This window comes from Oryctolagus cuniculus, chromosome 11, assembly GCF_051225735.1.
Source record: "Oryctolagus cuniculus isolate XC-2025 breed Fujian yellow rabbit chromosome 11, ASM5122573v1, whole genome shotgun sequence".
Classification (NCBI taxonomy): domain Eukaryota; kingdom Metazoa; phylum Chordata; class Mammalia; order Lagomorpha; family Leporidae; genus Oryctolagus; species Oryctolagus cuniculus.
The window spans coordinates 53,829,221-53,848,038 of NC_142877.1; the positions used below are offsets into that span (position 1 = coordinate 53,829,221).

General features: G+C 51.5%; 2 protein-coding genes across 10 annotated transcripts in view; both read right to left on the minus strand.

Annotated features, from left to right (window-relative positions):
- Positions 1-978, minus strand: part of ATF1 (activating transcription factor 1) — a 61,693-nt gene extending 60,715 nt beyond the window's left edge. For 2 of the 3 annotated variants that reach the window (XM_051846304.3, XM_089308325.1), the window contains exon 1: positions 644-978. The gene's annotated coding sequence lies outside the window, so the exon portion shown is untranslated. The remainder of the gene's footprint in view (positions 1-643) is intronic. The other variant, XM_070052229.2, reaches the window with a different exon arrangement.
- Positions 979-8,143: 7,165 nt separating this feature from the next.
- DIP2B (DIP2 acetate--CoA ligase B (putative)) overlaps positions 8,144-18,818 on the minus strand; it is a 233,394-nt gene continuing 222,719 nt past the window's right edge. For all 7 annotated transcript variants that reach the window (XM_070052227.2, XM_070052224.2, XM_070052223.2 and 4 more), the window contains 5 exons: positions 18,345-18,402; positions 16,623-16,697; positions 16,040-16,217; positions 14,954-15,077; positions 8,144-11,959 (listed from right to left, as the gene is read on the minus strand). In XM_070052227.2, the coding sequence (XP_069908328.1) occupies positions 11,707-11,959; positions 14,954-15,077; positions 16,040-16,217; positions 16,623-16,697; positions 18,345-18,402 (688 nt within the window). In that variant the 3' untranslated portion in view covers positions 8,144-11,706. The remainder of the gene's footprint in view (positions 11,960-14,953; positions 15,078-16,039; positions 16,218-16,622; positions 16,698-18,344; positions 18,403-18,818) is intronic.

The window sequence follows — 18,818 nt, forward strand, 5'->3', positions numbered from 1 at the left end:
GGGCCCTTCGCGCCCCGGACCCGTCCTTCCTCTCGATCCCAGGTGAGGACGGCCCGACGGAGAGGCTGAAAATAGCCTGGGAAGCCTTCCGGGGCGCGCTCGCTCCCCCTCTCCTTCTCGACTATTCTTAGCCCCACGCTCTCGCACAGCTCGCGCCACCAGACACGCTAACAGCCTCCCAGTTCAAACGCGTGAGGCGATGGAAGCGGCTGAGGCGTGCGAACGCCAACGCTCCGCGCTGCGAAACCAAAGCCGAGGCCGCCGGGGGCCTCGGCCGCCCGAAGGGTCGCCCCCAGCCCTCCGGGACCCCCCCCACACACACCCCCTCCCCACAGCAGCTCCGAGGTAACGGCGGAGGTCAAGGCCAAGGCCAGGCTGTCCCAGCCGGCCGCGGGCAAGCCTGCGGCTTTTATTTCGGTTTAGGGCAGCCGAGGAGAGGGGACGGGCGGCTGAGGGGACCGGAAGCGCACTGGGCCGGGGGTGAGGGGGGACAGGACGACGGGCAGCCCCACCCCCTTCCGCCGCGCCCCTCCCCCCCGCCGCCGCCCGCGCGCGACCCCCCGCCCGCCCGGCGTCTCCGCCCGCGCCACCCCGCCGCCCGGGGCCGGGGGGCGCCGAGGCCCCACCCCCGCCCCCCACTTACCTGTGGCTGCCGCCTCGCCGCAGTCCGGGGCGGGAACTTCCACTCCCCCCACACACACACCCCTCCCAGATGGAGCCGAGTTCACTGCCCACTTCCCCACCCCCTCCTCTCTCTCTCTCTCCCTCCTCGAGGGCCAGGCGGGGCGGGGAGACGCGGTGTCGCTGAACGGCCCCGCAGTCCTAGGCGACAGTGTCCGCGGCACTCGGGGCCGCCACGGGCGGCATGATCTCGACTCCGGGCCGGGGGCGGGAGCGGGAGGGGCGCCGCGGAGGGTGGAAGTGCGTGGGGGGCGAAGCCGGGGCGGGGCTCCGTGCCGGCCGCCGTCCTGCGTCATCGCGTCTCACGTGACGCGCCGCGCCGCCATCTTGGGCCCGCCAAGCCGCGGGGTGGGCGGTGCGCGGTCGGGAACCGCGGTCGCTCGGCTGGCGGGCGGGTTTTTGGTGTTTTGTTTTGTTTTGTTTTTGGTTAGCAGACTGGGCGACTGCGTGCTCGGGGGTTGGGGGGGTTGGGGCGGCGGTCACCCCCCTGACTCGGACCTGCACCTGTGCCTTTGAAGCTCCTGTTTGCTTGCTGCCGGTTACTTTAGAGATTTATTTATTTGAGAGGCAGAGAGAGGTCTTCCATATGCTGGTTCACTTTCCAGATGGCCAGAGCTTTGTCAATCCGAAGCCAGGAGCCAGGTGCTTCTTCCGGGTTTCCCACGTGGGTGCAGGGGCCGAAGGACTTGGGCCATCTTCCACTGCTTTCCCAGGCCACAGCAGAGAGCTGGATCAGAGGTGAAGCAACTTGGAGGTGAACCAGCGCCCTTATGGGATGCCGGTTCTGCAGGGGGCAGCTTTACCCATGATGTTTTTGTTCTAACATGAGACACTTTAGGGTAAACTTACATACATGCGAAGAACGGTGCGGTCAGATCGTAGAATGACGCAAGTTGACTTTTGAGCTCCTCCAGGTGCCCAGCACAAGAGGAAGCTAAAACTTGCAAAGAGTCCCGCGGGCTCTTAGAGTTCACACCCATTGTGGTGCCAGTTAACAGCTCCTGCACGGTGAGCTCGATAAGGCAGCTCAAAATATAAGACGGACCAGCTGTCAACGCTGGAACACTACCACTGGCTTCATCTCTGAAAACACTTGCCCACGTCCCAAAGGCTGCAGAGTCCAAACCTGGGGCCCAGAGGCCGTCCTCTGCCTCCTGCCTGCCAGGTACTGTCAAGAGTTACCCTGCCAAGCGCTCGTGGCTGCTGTCATTCACTCAGCAAACACTGTTCACAATCAGAAGCTAGAACTTGGACCCAGCATTAGGGTGCCTGGGTTTGAATCCTCCTCATCCTGGCTTCCTGCACCCTGGGAGGTAGCAGCTGATGACTCAAGCATTTAGATCCCTGGCAACCCCCATGGCAGACTGTGGGCGTGGCCCAGCCCCAGCTGTGGGGCATTGAGGAAGTGAAGTAGACCAAGTCTTCCTCTGACTCAAACACAAATTTAAAAAATTATGTGTTGATCTAGGAAACAACACTGTGGCACAGTGGGTTCGGGTCCCGGCTGCTCCACTTCCAGTCCAGCTCCCTGCTAACGTGCCTGGAAACTCGGAGGAAGATGGTCCAAATACTTGGGCCTCTGCCACCCATGTGGGAGACCAGGATGGAGTTCCAGGTCCCTAGTGTCAACTTGGCCCGACCCTCGCCATCGCGGCCATTTGGATATACAAGGGAAGCAGAAGATAATTAAAGTATTGAGAAAGAAAAGAAATAAAGTATTGAGTCCCTGCCAACCCTGTAGGAGACTAGATGGAGTTTACAGCTCCTGTCTTCAGCCTGGCCCAGATGCAAATGTTAGAGTCATTTTGGGAGTGAACCAGCAGATGGAAGCTCAACTCTCAATTCTCTCTTACTCTGCCTTTCAAATAAGTTGATCATTTTTGGGGAAAAAAAAAAACAAAAAAACATTTATTTCGAGAGTCAAGGGTGGGGGCGGGCTCCTAGCCAGTGATTTACTGCGTAAATGCTCACAATGCCAGAAGCAGGAGCCAGAGACAGAGTCCGGGTCTCCCAACGAGGGTGGCAAGAAGCCACTGCTGCTTCCCAGGGCGCGTGTTAGCACCACGCTGAAGATGGGCTGGAGCAGGACTCAAACCCAGGTGCTGCAGGGTGAGCTGTAGGCGTCCTAACTGCTGGACTACATGTCTGCTCCCAAAAGTAATTTTTTTTTAATGTTTAATTTTATTTGAAAGGCAGAGTGACAAAGGTCTTCCAGCCACTGGTTCACTTTCCAAATGCCCAGAATAACCAGGGCTGAGCCAGGCTGAAGCCAGGAGCCCTGAACCCCATGAGGTCTCCGTGTATGCGGCAGGGCCTCCAGTTGTCTGCTGGCTCCCAGGATGCATGGTACCCGGAGGCTGGATTGGAAGCGAAGGAGCCAGAACTTGAGCCAGGCACTCTGATGTCAGTTGCACCACAGTACCCACCCTGAAAGTAATTACTTTAAAACAAAGTTGGCCAGCCCAGGGTGGCACGACTTTAGTCCTTTAGGCCCCCTTTTTTCCATTTAGAAAGATTAAAATGAAAAAGTTTTGATGGTGCTGCACTTCCCATATAATCATGTAGATTGAATGAGTTTGAAACATGTCAAATTAGAGTGAGTTCTGGGGCCAGCGCTGTGGTGCAGTGGGTTAAAGCCCTGGTCTGCAGCACCTGCGTCCCATATGGGTGTGGGTTTGAATCCCAGCTGCTCCACTTCTGATCCAGCTCTCTGCTGTGGCCTGGGAAAGCAGCAGAAGATGGTCCAAGTCCCTGGGCCCCCGCACTCTACTGGAAGACCAGGAGGAAGCTCCTGGGTTCGGATCAGCACAGCTCTGGCCGTTGCAGCCAACTGGGGAGTGAATCAGCAGATGGAAGATCTCCCTCTCTCTTTCTGCCTCTCCTTCTCTCTCTGTGTAGCTCTGATTTTCAAATAAATAAATTAAATTTAAAAAAAGAAAGAAAGGACATGAGCCCAAGCGGGCGACTTTAGAGCCTACTTCTCAAAAGACAGAAATTATTTGAAGCTGATAGATGTAAGCTTTGTGGACTACAAAGTGTTTTTGTGCTTCTGTCTTGTGATACTCAAGGGGAAACACACACGGTAAACCTTACCCAGGAGAGGTCCTAAGTGCGTGCAACGGTTATATTGTTGGCACCCAAAGAAGGATACTACGAAGCAAAATTTCTCTCTGAGCCTTCCCCTGCCTCTCTCTCTCCCCTCGTTAGTCCCCAGGTAAACCGTGTGGAAACTAGAATTCCTCCTTCCCCAGATTATAGAAACAGATCCCCTTGCCCCCAAAGCCAGCTGTGAAACCTAAAAATACTATTTTTGCCTCCTCCCTACCATTCTTTGTAAAAGTTGACCATGAAGAAATTAAGACTGTCGTCATTCCAGACAGGTCTTGCCCCATACCTGGGAGGAAGCAATGAGACCGAGGGGCTAAGAAGAATCTGGACAGACAGGCCTTGCGGGGCATCCCCACCCATTAGCTCACTCCTGCTTTGTTCCACATTTCTACATGGCTGTCCCTGCTGCATCAAACTTAAGATAAAAATGGGTAATTTGGGGCTGCCATTGTGGCGTAGCAGATAAAGCCACTGCCTACAGTGCCAGCATCCCTAATTCAAGTCCCGGCTGCTCCTCTTCCGATCCAGCTCTCTGTTATGGCCTGGGAAAGCAGTGGAAGATGGCCAAGTCCTTGGGCCCCTGCACCTACGTGGGAGACCCAGAGGAAGCTCCTGGCTCCTGGCTTTGAATCAGTGCAGCTCTGGCCGCTGCGGCCAACTGGGGAGTGAATCAGCAGATGGAAGACCTCTCTCTGTGTCCCTCTCACACTCTCACTGCCTCTCCTTCTCTCTGTGTGTAACTCTGGCTTTCAAATAAATAAATCTTAAAAAAAAAAAAAAAAAGGATAATTCAGCCTGGAGCTGGGGGTCTTCAATCTGAAGAATCCTGTGTCCTATAAAACTGGGCAAATCAGTCTGTTATGCCTTTCTCTTGTTAACCTGTCTCTTAAGGGTGTCAGCTACAACCCTTTGGGTGGAAAGGGACACCCCTTTCCACCTTGTCAGTGTGAAGTCCAATCACACTATTTCAGGATGGCTGCTTTGCTGCCGCGTGTCATGCATGTCATCTGAATCTGAATTAAACCCGTAAAACTAGTCTGTGAGGCCCTTGGGGGACTAGACCACGTTGGGGCTCCGCACCAATCCTTCTCCTCTGGGGGAATTTCTCAGTCATCCGTATCTCACCAACAGCAGGCATCCGATCTCAAAGCTGGGGCCAGCAGAGTCTTCCCCAGGGAAATTTGATTTGGGCCCAAAATTAGTCTCTCTTTAGATGAATGCACCTAATGTTTCAGACTTTCCTTTAATATATTTATTTGAAAAAAAAGAAGGGTAAAGCCGCTGCCTGTGACACCAGCATCACATGTGGGCGTAAATTCTAGTCCTGGCTGCTTCTCTTCCAATCCAGTTCCCTGCTGATGCACCTAGAAAAAGCAGCAGATGGCCCAAGTACCTGGGCCCTGCCACCCACATGGGAAACCTGGATGAAGTTCCTGGCCCCTGGCTTCAGCCTGGCTCAGCTCTGGCATTGCAGCCATCTGGGAATTGAACCAGCAGATGGAAGATTTATTTGTGTGTGTGTTTCCCTTTCAAATAAATAAGTAAATCTGTACCCCAAAAAAGTGACAAAAGGAGGGAGGGACAAAGCAAAAGGGAGAGGGAGAGGTCTTCCACCTGCTCATTCCCTCCCCAAGTCCCTGCAGCAGCTGGGGCTGGGCCACACTGTAGCCTGAAGCTCCATCCAGGTCTACAGTGTGGGTGGCAGGGACATTAGCAGGAAGCTGGACTGCAGAGGAGCCAGTACTTGAACTAGTAATCTGATACGTGATGTGTGCGTCCCAAGTAGTTGCTTTATTTATTTGAGGGAGGTCTTCCAACCACTGGTTCATTCCCCAATTGGCCTCAATGGCTGGAGCTATGCTGATCTGAAGCCAGGAGCCAGGAGCTAGTTTCCAGATTTTTTTCCCGCCAGCCTCTGGGATTTTCCCTACATAATTTAGCCATTGGCCAAGGACATAGATCAATTCAATAAGCAAGCTTGGCGGTTTCTGCTGTCTGGGACTCTGTCTAATCATCTTTTCCCCTTGGTTACCTGGCTGCATGGCTGATCTGGAACCCTTCCCCGGTACACCTTAAGGCTATGGCTTCCATCACTCAAACTGCTTGGATGTAGGGAGACGTCCTCAAACAAAAAGTTGTGAATACAAATGTCCCCTGTTATATTTTGTCATTTTTTAAAACTTATTTATTTATTTATTTGAAAGGCAGAGAGAGAGAGAGAGAGAGAGAGAGAGAGGTCTTCCATCCACTGGTTCATTCCCCAAATGGCTGCATCGGCCGGAGCTGAGCCAATCTGAGGCCAGGAGCTTCTTCCAGGTCTCCCACATGGGTGCAGGGGCCCAAAGACTTGGGCCATCTTCTACTGCTTTCCCAGGCCACAGCAGAGAGCTGGATCAGAAGTGGAACAGCCAGGACTCGAACCGGCACCCATATAGGATGCAACGGCTTTACCCACTAAGCCACAGCACCTGGCCCTTGCATTTTTGTCTTTCAAGAGCAATCACTCCCAGCTTCTGCTTTTGGGCGATTTAGAGATATTTTGTACAAATCTGGTCAAGTTACTCTGCTTTTAGGAAGACTTGATACTGTTGATTTTTCATGTGTATTTTTTTTTTTTGGACAGGTAGAGTTATAGACAGTGAGAAAGGTCTCCCTTCCATTGGTTCATCCCTCCAAATGGCCGCTACTGCGCTGATCTGAAGCCAGGAGCCAGGTGCTTCCTCCTGGTTCTCTAGGGGGGTGCAGGGGCCCAAACACTTGGGCCATCCTCCACTGCCCTCCCAGGCCACAGCAGAGAGCTGGACTGGAAGAGGAGCAACCGGGACTAGAACCTAGTGCCCATATGGGATGGCGGTGCCGCAGGTGGAGGATTAACCAAGTGAGCCATGGCGCCGGCCCCTCACGTGTATCTCGTATTCAGTAATCTCACCAAACTGGTGTTGGGAAGTACAGATCCTCTTTCTGTACAAGACTATCATATCACTTCTAAATTGTATCGGTTCTTTTGTATCCAGTCCATATAGCTCACTTATCTTTCCCCTACTCTGCTGGCTGTAATCTCACTTTCTGGCTGCTCTGAGACAGTGATAAAGTGAGCATCCCCACCTGTTCCTTTCATGGTGGTGCCTCTGAAACATCACCATGGGTATTTTGACGTCATAGCCCTACTTTATCAGTTAAAGAATTCTTGCTCTTTGCAAATGACTTCGCCACTCCCTCCCCTCAAGAGGTAGAATCCTCTCCCCTGGAATCTGGCCTTAACAAAAGGCAGCAAAAGTGCTGTGCATGACTTTGCGAGTGGATGAGAAGCTTGGGGCTTAACGCGTTACCTTTCAGGATGTTCCCTTTCAGAACGCAGCCGCCACGCTGGGAGCCCCTGCATCTTAATCCTTCTGTGCAAAATACCTGAGCTGGCCAATTCAGCTTCATGGCTCGCAGTCACGGAGGCTGGGAAACCGAGACCGGGCGCTGGCAGCTCCAGAGGCAGTGAGCACTGTGTCCTTGAATGGCAAAGGGCAAAAGGACCCAGCTGTTGCCTCCAGCCCTTTCATGAGGGCACTAACACATCCATGACCTAATGATCTCCCTGAAGGCCCCTCATCTTCAACTATCACATTGGGTCTTAGGTTCCAATGTAAGAATTTGGGAAAGTTATGCACATTCAAACCACAGCAGGACTAACAATGAATTGTAGTTCCCACAGTGGGTAACTCCGCCTTCCTGTTGTCTTAATCTTAGCTGGTTGTCTCACCTGTCAAAACTGTGTTCAGATGCTACTCCTCCAGCACCTCACTCGCTCACCACTGGACTGGGTACCCGTATCTACTCTCAGTCCATCGCTGCTTTTAATCTTTTTAATATGATATTGTGATTGTCCTGTCTCTCCTTAAAGGCAGCGGTTTCTCTTCAGTTGAAGCTCTTACCACACTGCATTGTGCCTACTCATCAGGCGGGCACTGAATACATGTTAAGTGAAAAATGTTCTCAAACATGCACAATTCAAGCGGCTCCCACCAAGTTTCTTGAAGCCAGTAAATGGAAAAGCAAATGAAGTATCATGACATCTTCCATCTGCTGGTTCACTCCTCCAAATGGCTGCAATGGCCAGGGCTGGGCCAGGCCAAGGCCTGGAGCTTGGAACTTCATCTGCGTCTCCCCTGTGGGTGCAAGGCCCCTTCCACTGCCTTCCCGGGCACATTGGAAATGGAGCAGCTGGGGCTGAAGCAGAATGTTGCAGGCAGTGGCTTAACCCACAGTGCCACAATGGAGGCTCCTATCCTGGCTGTTATCATAGTTAAATTTAAACTTGATCAGTTCCCCAGCCCCCTCCCAACATGTGAAGGATTAAACACAATCAGGCATCAATATTTATTAACACAAGACAAAGGAAACACATTCAATGAGTTAATAGAACACTGTCCAGCCAGATGTTAAAAAGTGTGTATCTAGTCTAATTTCAAATAAATAAAAAAAAAAAAACTTTATACATAATTACACAGTACTGTAGTTTGAATTCGACATGGGTAAGTATCTTGACAGAAAGTAAACAAAACGGCATTTAGGACTAAAAAATTATTCTTGTATCTTTACAATCTCTTTCTCTGGACAAATAACACAGCCCATTTACATACACCTAAACCAGAAATGTAGGAATGACAAAGGCCTATTGTGTATTTGGAGTACTGCAGCTTCTTTCTCCAAATACTCTCGCTTTTATATCAAAGCAGACAACAAGAACAACCACTAAGGCATAGATCATGTTGGAGTTTGAGGGTGAGGTGATAACTCCTCATTGCTTTAGTCTAAAAGATTCCTGGATATTCAAGGAAAGTAATTTATTTGGCCAAAATATTGAGCACCATGCCTGGGACAGAGACCTTAAATAAACAGCTAAGGCCTCAGGCCCTTTGTTGATTCAACAAAAGCATTAAGCAAGCATTGCCCGGGGGCTGAGGGAGACACACCCAGATGACTTAGGCAGGCAGCACAGCTACAGAGGGGAAGCTCAGGCCCTTTGAGAAGCAGGGCCAGCTGCAGGCTGCAGGCCACCCTGGGCTCAGGGAGCCAGGCCACAGCACTGGTGCAGCTCTGGGAAGTCCCAGGGCCTAGGAATTTTCCTGAGGCTGAGGCAGTCCCTTGCAGATCCATTCGGTCACTGCTGCTGAGTCAGCAAGAGTTCAGAAGCTTGTGGACCAACGGATTTCTCTTGACGGACATGGAGGCTTGCAGTTCATTTTGTTTCTTTTTTCCCACAGGCATAAAAAATTCAGAGACAGAACCTGTTCCAGAGGATTAGAAAGGCTGTGTGTGTGTTTTAATTTTATTTTAAACCGACAATGGCCTTCTGGGCTGCCTTAAGAATCAGTTCTACTACAAGGGCTCCACTTAGTAGAAAGGGCAAGAGCATGGATTTCCCAGCCAAGCTGGGGGTCAACAGAGAGGGCCTTAGAACTGTACAAGCCCTGTCTGAGCTAATGCCTGTGCTGTCCTCTCCCACCAGAGTAACGGGGGAAGCTGGCCAGGAACAGCTCCCAGCTTTCTTGCACTAGCACATTTTGGCTTAAGGGAATGTGCAAAACCATAGCAAAAAATATAAAAACCAATGAGGAACTGTAAAATTAGGTGTCAGCCCCCAAGCAGCAGGGAATTGGCCACTCTCTGAGACAGTGGAGTCTCTCAAAGGAACGAGTGCAGAGCTGTGCTTTCCAACATGGCGGCCACTGTGGCATCTGGCTTCTAAGACTTGAACTATGGAGAGCTCAAGTTGAGAAGCTGACGCTGGGTTTGAAAGACTTACTATGTACATTTAAAAAAAAAGAATGCAAAATATCTTGTTAATAATTTTTATAATGACTTTATGTGGAAATAATATTTTTGACACTGGGTTAAATAAAATATATTAAAACCATTATCACTAGTTTCTCTTTACATCTAAAAAGGTGGTTACTGGCAAGTTTGCACTTGCAGGCATGGCTCCCATAGTATTATGGTGGATGGTGCATCTCTGGGTGCCTACCCCCAAAGTTGCCAGGGGACAGAATCTGCAACTCTTCCTCAGACCTTGGTGATGATGAGATAGAACCATTTGATCCTCAGGATCCCCTGCTTTGCTGAGTGACTCATTAAAAATTGCTTTCAGAAAATTACTTTCCAGGCTGTTCTCTGCAAATCACTGGGATTTCTCACTTGTCCCCATGTAAGTGCTTTTTTTCCCCCTGTACATTCCTCATCGTGTGTAAGTTAATTCCATTCTAAAATGCTGAAAAAGAGATCTGGAACTGGGAAAATGTCTTAATGTCTGCCCCTTGTGGAGACTGGATTAGGAGGAAAAGAGGATTGTGGGAAGGGAGTCATGAAGTGGCCATGAGGCATGAGACTGTGTGAAGGCAGCCAGGGAAGGCTGCCATGGCAAAGGGTCTGCTCATTGCATTATAAACCTATTTGCAGGGTAATTACAAGTCTTAAAAATTGCTTAAAAACATACTTAGTTTACATGATGTTACAGTGGGGTAAATAATATGTATTATTAAAATAGTCTAAATAAATATTTACACAACAGACCAGAGTAGGTTAAAGAGAACCATTCTGATCTAACAAGTTAATTCTTTTCACTTTTGAGCTTTTTAATTTTAAAAAATATTTCTGTAAGAAAAAAATAATAAAATTCAACTATATTCAAATATATGAAGTATCAGAGCCAAGGCAGGACACTGAGCCAGAGGCCGGGGCCAGTGCCGTGCCTCGGTCTGCTGGGCCCGGGTGCCATGGTTGCTTCTCCAGAGCTTCTTGCATACCCAGACTTCCCCGTCTCAGCAGAGGCCTGGCGATCCTGACAGCCCACACTGCTAAGTTCTGAGACGTGCGTCGTGCGGCCGTGCGGTTCTGTGTGACAGCTGATCCCACTGCCTTCCCAGCCTTTCATTCTGGGTTTTGGACTCCCTGCCCTTGTGACCTGGAGAACAGAGGACACTCTGCGGTTTTGGAAGAGAGCAGCTATGTGGATACGCTGTAGCTACAGCTTCCAGTGGGCCTGCAGAAGGGGGAAAAGCTAGCTTCTTACGCAGTCGCTGGAAAGCTGAACGACAGTTTCGACAGTGGGGCCAGAACTCGGTGGGATCTGATGAATCTTTGCTGCTTGTTCTGAACGTTTTGATTTTTAAACTGAGATTTTCAGCTTACTAAAACAGGCTGAATTCTTAGAAGCTTAAGCTGATTCCGGGAATGCAAGCTCCAAAAACAAATGCAGGCAGCTTTAGTTTCTAAAACACACCAGCCAAGGAGGAGTACAATGATGTACAGTGAAACCTGCAAACAGTTTGCGCTTAGTTACGTAATCAGTTACACTGTGCTGAGAGAGTACTGAAATTCTCTCAAAGCACAAATGGTCCTACTTTGGTTGTTGTAATCATACAAGCCAATTCTTTAGCTGAGTTATGGTATTCTTATTTACATCTTTAGAATACTGGTCAGAATGTTTAGCAGTCAGGAATTATATATATAAAGCAACTCTCATATTCAGTGGGTTATCGGATTCGCTTGTGACTTGCCTGAAAGAAAGCTGAGTAGTTTCAGGTTAACAAACCCGCAGAATGTCTAGCTACAGTAAAATGGCAAAATACAGTACAGAGCGAGAACTGTAACTCCGACTACCCCTTCACATGAATTCAGTAAACTCCCTTACAAAAGTCTAAAACGGCATTAGATAAAAATACAAGTATGTACAACAAGATGAGAACAACGCCACATGCATGTCCTCGCTGCACGCCCGTCTGGCGCTGTCATTTGCCACCACGCAAGTCCTCTGTGCGCGGAGTCCCACGGGATGAGACAGAGGAGCCAGCGCAGCCACTGTAGCCGACTTCCCCTCGGGTGGAAACTGACTCCCAGTCCAGGGTCCCCGTGGGCCCCGCCAGCTGGCTACATGTTGTACGCCACGTAGATGGGGTCCAGCTGGTCAGCCAGGAAGCTGTCGCGGAGGTGCATCCGCTGCTTCTCTCCTCGGGAGTTGATGGGGATGACCCCCGGGTCCACTACCACCACCACGCCCACGATGAGGTAATGCTCTTCCAGCACCACATTGGTCACCAGGGGAACCAGATCCAGGGCCTCCTGCTCAGACCCACACAGCTCCACGACCACGACAAGCAGGTTGGTCCACGTGAACACAGCACTGGAATGTTAAGGACATGCGGTTAACACGTGGCAACGCTCACCCATCCGTCCCGACAGCTACCGTCTCTCCTGGACCTGTCACCCTCCTGGGAGTGTGGCCTTGTCCCGGTGATCGCACCTGACCGACTGAGCCACTGCAGCCTTCCGCTAAGTGGGACTGAGAGTTGTCAGCGGCTCACTTGAACTTAGGACACATGGCTTTGAAAGTCACAGCGTGAGTACAGAGAAGTACAGAGAATGGCACTTCAGGGAGGAGCAGAGAGAAAATGAAGTAGATGCCCACGTGGCTGCAGTCGGTGAGGGCTATGGCTCCTGCTGGCTTTCCCGACACACAGGCTAGCTACAGCGTTCTGGAAACCTCTGAAACACCCAAGTTGTCTTTCCATCAGTTCTCTTTTCCTTTAGCTTTTATTTTTTTTAAACAAATTTGTTTTATTATTTATTTGAAAGGTAGGACATCAGAGAGAGAGATATTTTCCATTTGCTAATTCACTCCCCAAATGGCCGCAAACCCAGAGCCAGGAACTCCATCCGAGTCTCCCACATGGGTGCAAGGGTCCAACTACCAGCCACTGCCTGCTCAGGTGCATTAGCAGGGAGCAGCTAGGAACAACCATAAATCCAACTGGTAGGGAATCCGATCTCATATGAGCTATTAGTGTCCCATACAAGTGTCTTTTCATTGTGGGACAGTGCTACAGGGTGAAAGGTTGCCTTATGGTGAACTGGGTTACAAGGTATGGCCTGATTTGTGAGGTGCACTGTTAAATTACTTAAAAAAACAAAAAAAAACAAAAAAACAACACATTCTGGGGCAGGCACTCTGGCAGAGCAGGTAAAGCTGCTGACTGCAGCGCCGGCATCCCATATGGGTGCTGGTTTGAGTCCTGGCTGCTCCTCTTCTGATCCAGCTCCCTGCTGTGGCCTGGGAAAGCAGTAGAAGATGGCCCAAGTGCTTGGGCCCCTGCACCCATGTGGAGACCTGGAAGAGGCTCCTGGCTTTGGATTGGTGCAGCTCCAGCCATTGCAGCCATGTGGGGAGTGAACCAGTGGATGGAAGTCCTCTCTCTCTCTCTCTCTCTCTCTCTTTCTCTCTGTCTCTCTAACTCTGCCTTTCAAATAAATAAATAAATCTTAAAAAAAAAAAAAACCCTCATTCTAATCATTAAACTGTACATAATATTTGGCTGACTAAAAGTAGAAGGCCGTGCCAAGATGGCCGCTGGCAAGTGAGCGCCAGTTACTCAAGAGTGGCTTCGGAAACCCTCTGGCAACACAGCCTGCCTGGCAATGGGCTATGATTGGTCAGGGCATAAACTGCCCCTTGACCGGATTGGCTGCCTTGGCTATTTAAGCTGCTGCACCAACTGAAATAAATGAGTCTGCGGGCTGCTCGCCTCAGGCCTGCTTTCACTCGACTGCAGGGTCTGTGTGGTGACTCCGCGCCTCTTGCCCCCACCACGCTCCTCCTCTCAGAACGAATCCACAGCAACAAGTAGAACATCAAGTCAGAGGGTAATCATGTCACAGATTCTCTGCACTGCTTCTACCCAGCTACTTCCACATGCCTTCTACGTGCTTCTCAGTCTAATGATCTTCTCAGCTTGGTCAGAGTCTTGCTCAGGTCTGTGGGAGTGGGGCCTCTAACTAAGGCAAGAACACCTTTTGACTTGAGTACAAAAGAAACTGGGGGGCAGATGTGGTTGGAGGGAGGGAGGGAGAGATATAGAGAGGGATAGAGAAGGAGAGAGGGAGAGAGGGAGAGAGGGAGAGAGGGGGAGAGGGGGAGAGGGAGAGAGAGCGAGCAAGCCGCCGGTAGATGAGGTCTAGGTTTTAATTTTTGGGAGTTTGGGTCACTGTGGGTTGGGAGATCAGGGAGCACTCCTGGCTGGGGAGTGCACACTGAGAGAAGAGGTGGATCCTTTTCATCCATTCACTGTTTTGCAGTTTATAAAGCGCATTCTCAGTGAACCCTCTGGTGAGAGAGACCCAGGGAGAGGGAAGCACTTCTGGCTGGGCTTTTGGACCTCAAAGTCACGGTTCTTTCCCACACTACACATCGCCTCCCTAGGCAGATGATCCATTAGTCCCTTATGGGGGCCTACTGTTTATTTAAAGATTTATTTATTTTTTATTTGAAAGGTAAGAGTTACAGAGAGAGGAAGGAGAGGAAGAGGGAGAGGGAGAGGGAGAGGGAGAGGGAGAGGGAGAGAGGGAGAGAGGGAGAGGGAGAGATCGTCCATCCATTGGTTCACTTCCCAAATGGCCACAACGGTCAGGGCTGGGCCAGGTGAAAGCCAGGAGCCAGGGGCTTTTTCCAAGTCTCCTATGTGGGAGCAGAGGCCCAAGCACTTGGGCCATCTTCTGCTGCCTTCCTAGGCACATTAAGCAGGGAGTTGGCACCGTGGCGCAGTAGGTTAATCCTCTGCCTGGGATGCCAGCATCCCATATGGGCACCAGTTCGAGTTCCAGCTGCTCCACTTCAGATCCTGCTCCCTGCTATGGCCTGGGAAAGCAGAAGATGGCTCAAATCCTTGGGCCCCTGCACCCGTGTGGGAGACCTGGAAGAAGCTCCTGCCTCCTGGCTTCAGATCGGCACAGCTCCAGCCGTTGCGGCCAGCTGGGGAGTGAACGAACGGAAGGTAGACCTTTCTCTCTGTCTCTCCCTCTCACTGTCTGTAACTCTACCTCTTAAATAAATAAATAAAATCTTAAAGAAAAAAAAAAAAAGTGGAACAGCCAGGACTCCAAGTGGCGCCCATATGGGATGCTGGCGCTGCACATGGTGGCTTAACCCGCTGTACCTCAGCACCAGCCCCGGTGCCTGTTATTAAAAAAGACTGGCTTCAGAGTCTGCGTGGCCTTGGCTGGCTCCTCTGAAAAGGCCTTGGTAGCCACAGCTGAGCATGCACCCAAGACAACAATCCGTCTCTGCTCCCTTCCTCCCTCTGTGACTGCGGAAACACGGAACTGCAGTCTGTAGTGGCCGTACCATTCGGCGATGCTCCTGTGGATCCGCGACACTGAAGTCTCGATGTCGATGGGGTGGTACCTCAGGCCCCGCAGCTCCAGTGTTTCGTCCAGAGCTCCCACCACGTACAGCGCGTCATGTCGCTCTGCCAGAAAGCAGAGAGAGAGGCGCTTCACATGCACGCATGAAGACTGACGGTAAGAGAACCAGCAGCCGAAGACTCCTCGGCGCGGGGCACCCGCATGCATCCCGTCACTGCCTTGGTGACTCCCACTTCCCAGGTGGGAAACCAAGGTCAGGTGCTGACTCCTGCCATACAACAAATGGCAGACATGGGCTGCCCAAGCAGGGGCCCCTCTTCTGCACTGTGCCACTCTGGGGACACGGAGAACTGAGGGTGCCAGCCAGTGTGGAACAGACATGGGAGCTGAGAAGTAGCCAGGTCTAGTTTAGGCCTTTCAAACCTGGGGGGTTCTCTGCATCAGTTCTCCCAGTGTGTGCCACACTTAGTGTCGGGTATTGTTAAATGGCTTCTAGCACCGGGCAAGGACAAAGGCTGAAGGCAGACAGCAGTGAAGCTTTGACAATCAATGGGGCAGAGGGTGGGTGGGAGGGTCTCCAACAGCAGAGCCCTGCCCAGAGGAGGCTTGTATCCAATGCGAGACTGCAGGGGCTGGAGCGCTTAGGCAAGGCGGCTCCTCTGGGAGCAGGGCTGCTCCTCCTGGCCCGAAACAGCACCCGGCGGCAGAAGAACTGAAAGGCGCAATGCTCACCTCGGGAGCTGGCGCAGGGCTGGGGCTCAGTCCCACGGGGCCAGGGAGCAGTGTCCTGCCAGGAGCAATCCCTGCAGGCCGTCCTAACCCACAGCTCGGGACGCACATGTGGTGACCCAAGCACTCCCCTTCTAGATACTCTTCCTAGGGCACGGTGCCACTTAACAGCAGATTTAAATCCATGTGTGGGCTCAAGAGCTGTAGAGGTGGTAATCTCACACACACACACACACACACACACACACACACTCCCCACATGCAAGGGCAGGGTGAGCGTGGCCAGCTAACACCACGGAGTGGGGGGCAGGACACAGGGAGCTGCAGCAGGGGGTACCTCCGGTGGCTGCTGTGAGCTCCGTCCTGCGGACAAAGCCCAGGTAGCCTGTCCGAGCCCAGAGCGTCTGGGCAGCATCCCCAAAGCTCAGGCGAGTGTTGAAATGGTCTGCTTGAAGAGTCTCACTGTCGTAGATGGTGTAGTAGCCACTGGCTGTGTGCGGACTGTTGACCCAGATCTACAAAAGGAGGGCAGGGCAAAGGCTCACCAGCAAAATACAACCAGAGCAATTCAACCCTCTCAGGACAGATCACTCTGATTTCTTAATCCCATTTCTGCATCAGCCACAATACAAGTGCAGTAACACGGGAGCTGACATGTACTGAGGGAGGATGAGGCAGGAGTCACCATCTCCTTTCTAGCTGAGGGCCCAGCAGTGGGAGGATCTGGGACGGTATCTCATCCGGGTGCCCAAATCTCCTCTTGATCCTGGTCACAATCTTCTGTCCATTTCAGTCTTAGGCCTCACAGAAGAAGATTAACTCCATTCCCCAGTTTGGAAAAGCTAAATCCACAGTTTTCACTGGCTTCTGGAATGTGCGCTCTGCAGACTTTTCAGAGAAGAAACGAAAACCGTACACACCTCTCCCAGGTGAGAGTCTCCGACAGGGCCTTTGGTCTCGGGATTGACGATAACCACTTTCACTCCGGGTAAAATCTAAGAATCAAAGTGAAAATGCAAAGCGTGGGTTCAGTCAACTGTAAGGACATTTAGGAAATGCAGCCGCCAGCTGGAGATACAGGAGTGGCACACAGAACGGGAGCTCACCAGCCAGCCCGGCCACGCGGAGGGCACAGCTGCAGGCACCTCTGTGCATTCTCTCAGCCTCCCTCAGGGGTTATTAGACCAATGGTCTAGTGAGATTCATCCTCAAAAGTAAAACAGGAAAGTGGTCTACCTGTAGACCAGAACGATGGCGGTAAGAACTTGTACAACTTCCCTTGTCGGCAATCTAGCTCATGCACTGACACTATGGCAGTGCAAGCCCTTTAAACAGATAGGAGGCACAGCTGGAAAAACTCCATTCCTGGCTCCAGCTGCTACTGCAGTCAGAGGGACTTAGAGAGAATGGGGCAGCTGTGCAGGAGGATGGGAAGGAAAGACATCTGTGCCCCTGGGAAAGACAGCGCACGCCTGGGATCCTCACAGGAGGGAACACGAGAACCCAGTTCTGGCTGAGAGAAGGCTCAGGGCCTAAGGAAAGAAAGGCCTCTCTGGTTACCCACATTCTGTACCCCCCCCTTTTAAAAACATTCATTTATTTATGTGAAAGGAAGAGTTACAGAGAGGCAGAGAGAGAGAGAGAGAGACAGGAGAGAGAGAGACAGAGAGACAGAAAGACAGAGAGAGAGAGAGAGGTTTTCCATCCTTCCATCTGCTGGTTCACTCCCCAGATGGCCGTACCAGCTGGAACTAGGCCAATCTGAGGCCAGAACCCAGGAGCCTCTTCCGGGTCTCCCACAAGGGTACAGGGGCCCAAGTACTTGGGCCATCTTCCACTGCTTTCTCAGGCCATAGCAGAGAGCTGGATTGGAAGTGCAGCAGCTGGGACTTGAACCGGCACCCATATGCAATGCCAGCATTGCAGGCGGTGGCTTTACCTACTATGCTACAGCACTGGCCCCAAACATTCTGCCCCTTTTAAAGCTTCCCTTCAATCTCAGATTCTAACATATGAAGTTACTTGCAAGGCCCTGCAATGATTGTCCATGCTCAGACACCTAACATCTTCCTTTTTCGAGGAGAGAAAGGGCAGGGACCGCTCCCTACAGTCTGGACAGGTACTGAGGAAAATGACAAAGATCAAATTTGGTATTCTGGGGCCAGCGCTTGTGGCAAAGGTTAAGCCTCTGCCTGCAGCACATGGATCCCATATGGGTGCCTATTCTAGTCCCAGATGCTCTACTTCCCATTCAGCTCTGTGCTGTGACATGGGAAAGCAGTAGAAGATGGCCCAAGTACCTGGGCCCTTGTACCTACATGGGAGACCCGGAAGAAGCTCCCGGCTCCTGGCTTTGGAACAGCTCAGCTCCGGCTGTTGCAGCCATTTGGGGAGTGAGCCAGTGGATGAAATACCTCTCTCTCTCCCTCTTTCTGTAACTCTGCCTTTCAAATAAATAAATAAAATCCAGTATTCTTCTTGTCTCTAGATCTATATGAATCTGAAAGTATCAGCGAAGCTAAAACAGTTGAATTATCTCCAGATTTCAATTCAGTCTTGCCTTGTATTTAATTTCTCACAGGGCTTCAGGGTGGACCACAGGCTACCCCGCCAGCCTTCCCAAGGGCTCACAGAGCAATTACCTTTCCAGATTCTGAGAGAAGCAGACTCTGGGGGGCGCCGCGCTCCACCAGACGAACCCTGTGGAAGAACAGTGTTTTCCATTTACAAGCTGTTCTAAAAACAAATCCATGGTGCCCACTGTGGCTGGTTACTGCCCTCCCAAGAGCGCCAAGGCATTGCTCGTGATCACACTGGAGCAAGGTTCCTCCAACTCAGCATCAGCAAGGTTTCGGTCCGATCATTTCTTGTTGGAAGGGGCTACCCTGTGCATTGTGGGCCAACTGGCAACATCCCCGGCCTCCGCCCATAGAGGTCAGCAACAACCTCCCTGTAGTGACGAACAAAAATGCTTCTAGACCTTGTCAAACACCTTGAGGGCTGGGGCGACATCTCCGCAGGTCTGAGGAGCAGCCCAGGGAGGGGCTCAGTGCTACGGGGCACGGGGCACGGGGCACAGGGCCCGGCCCAGTCAGCAGGGCTGGCCAGGAGCCTGG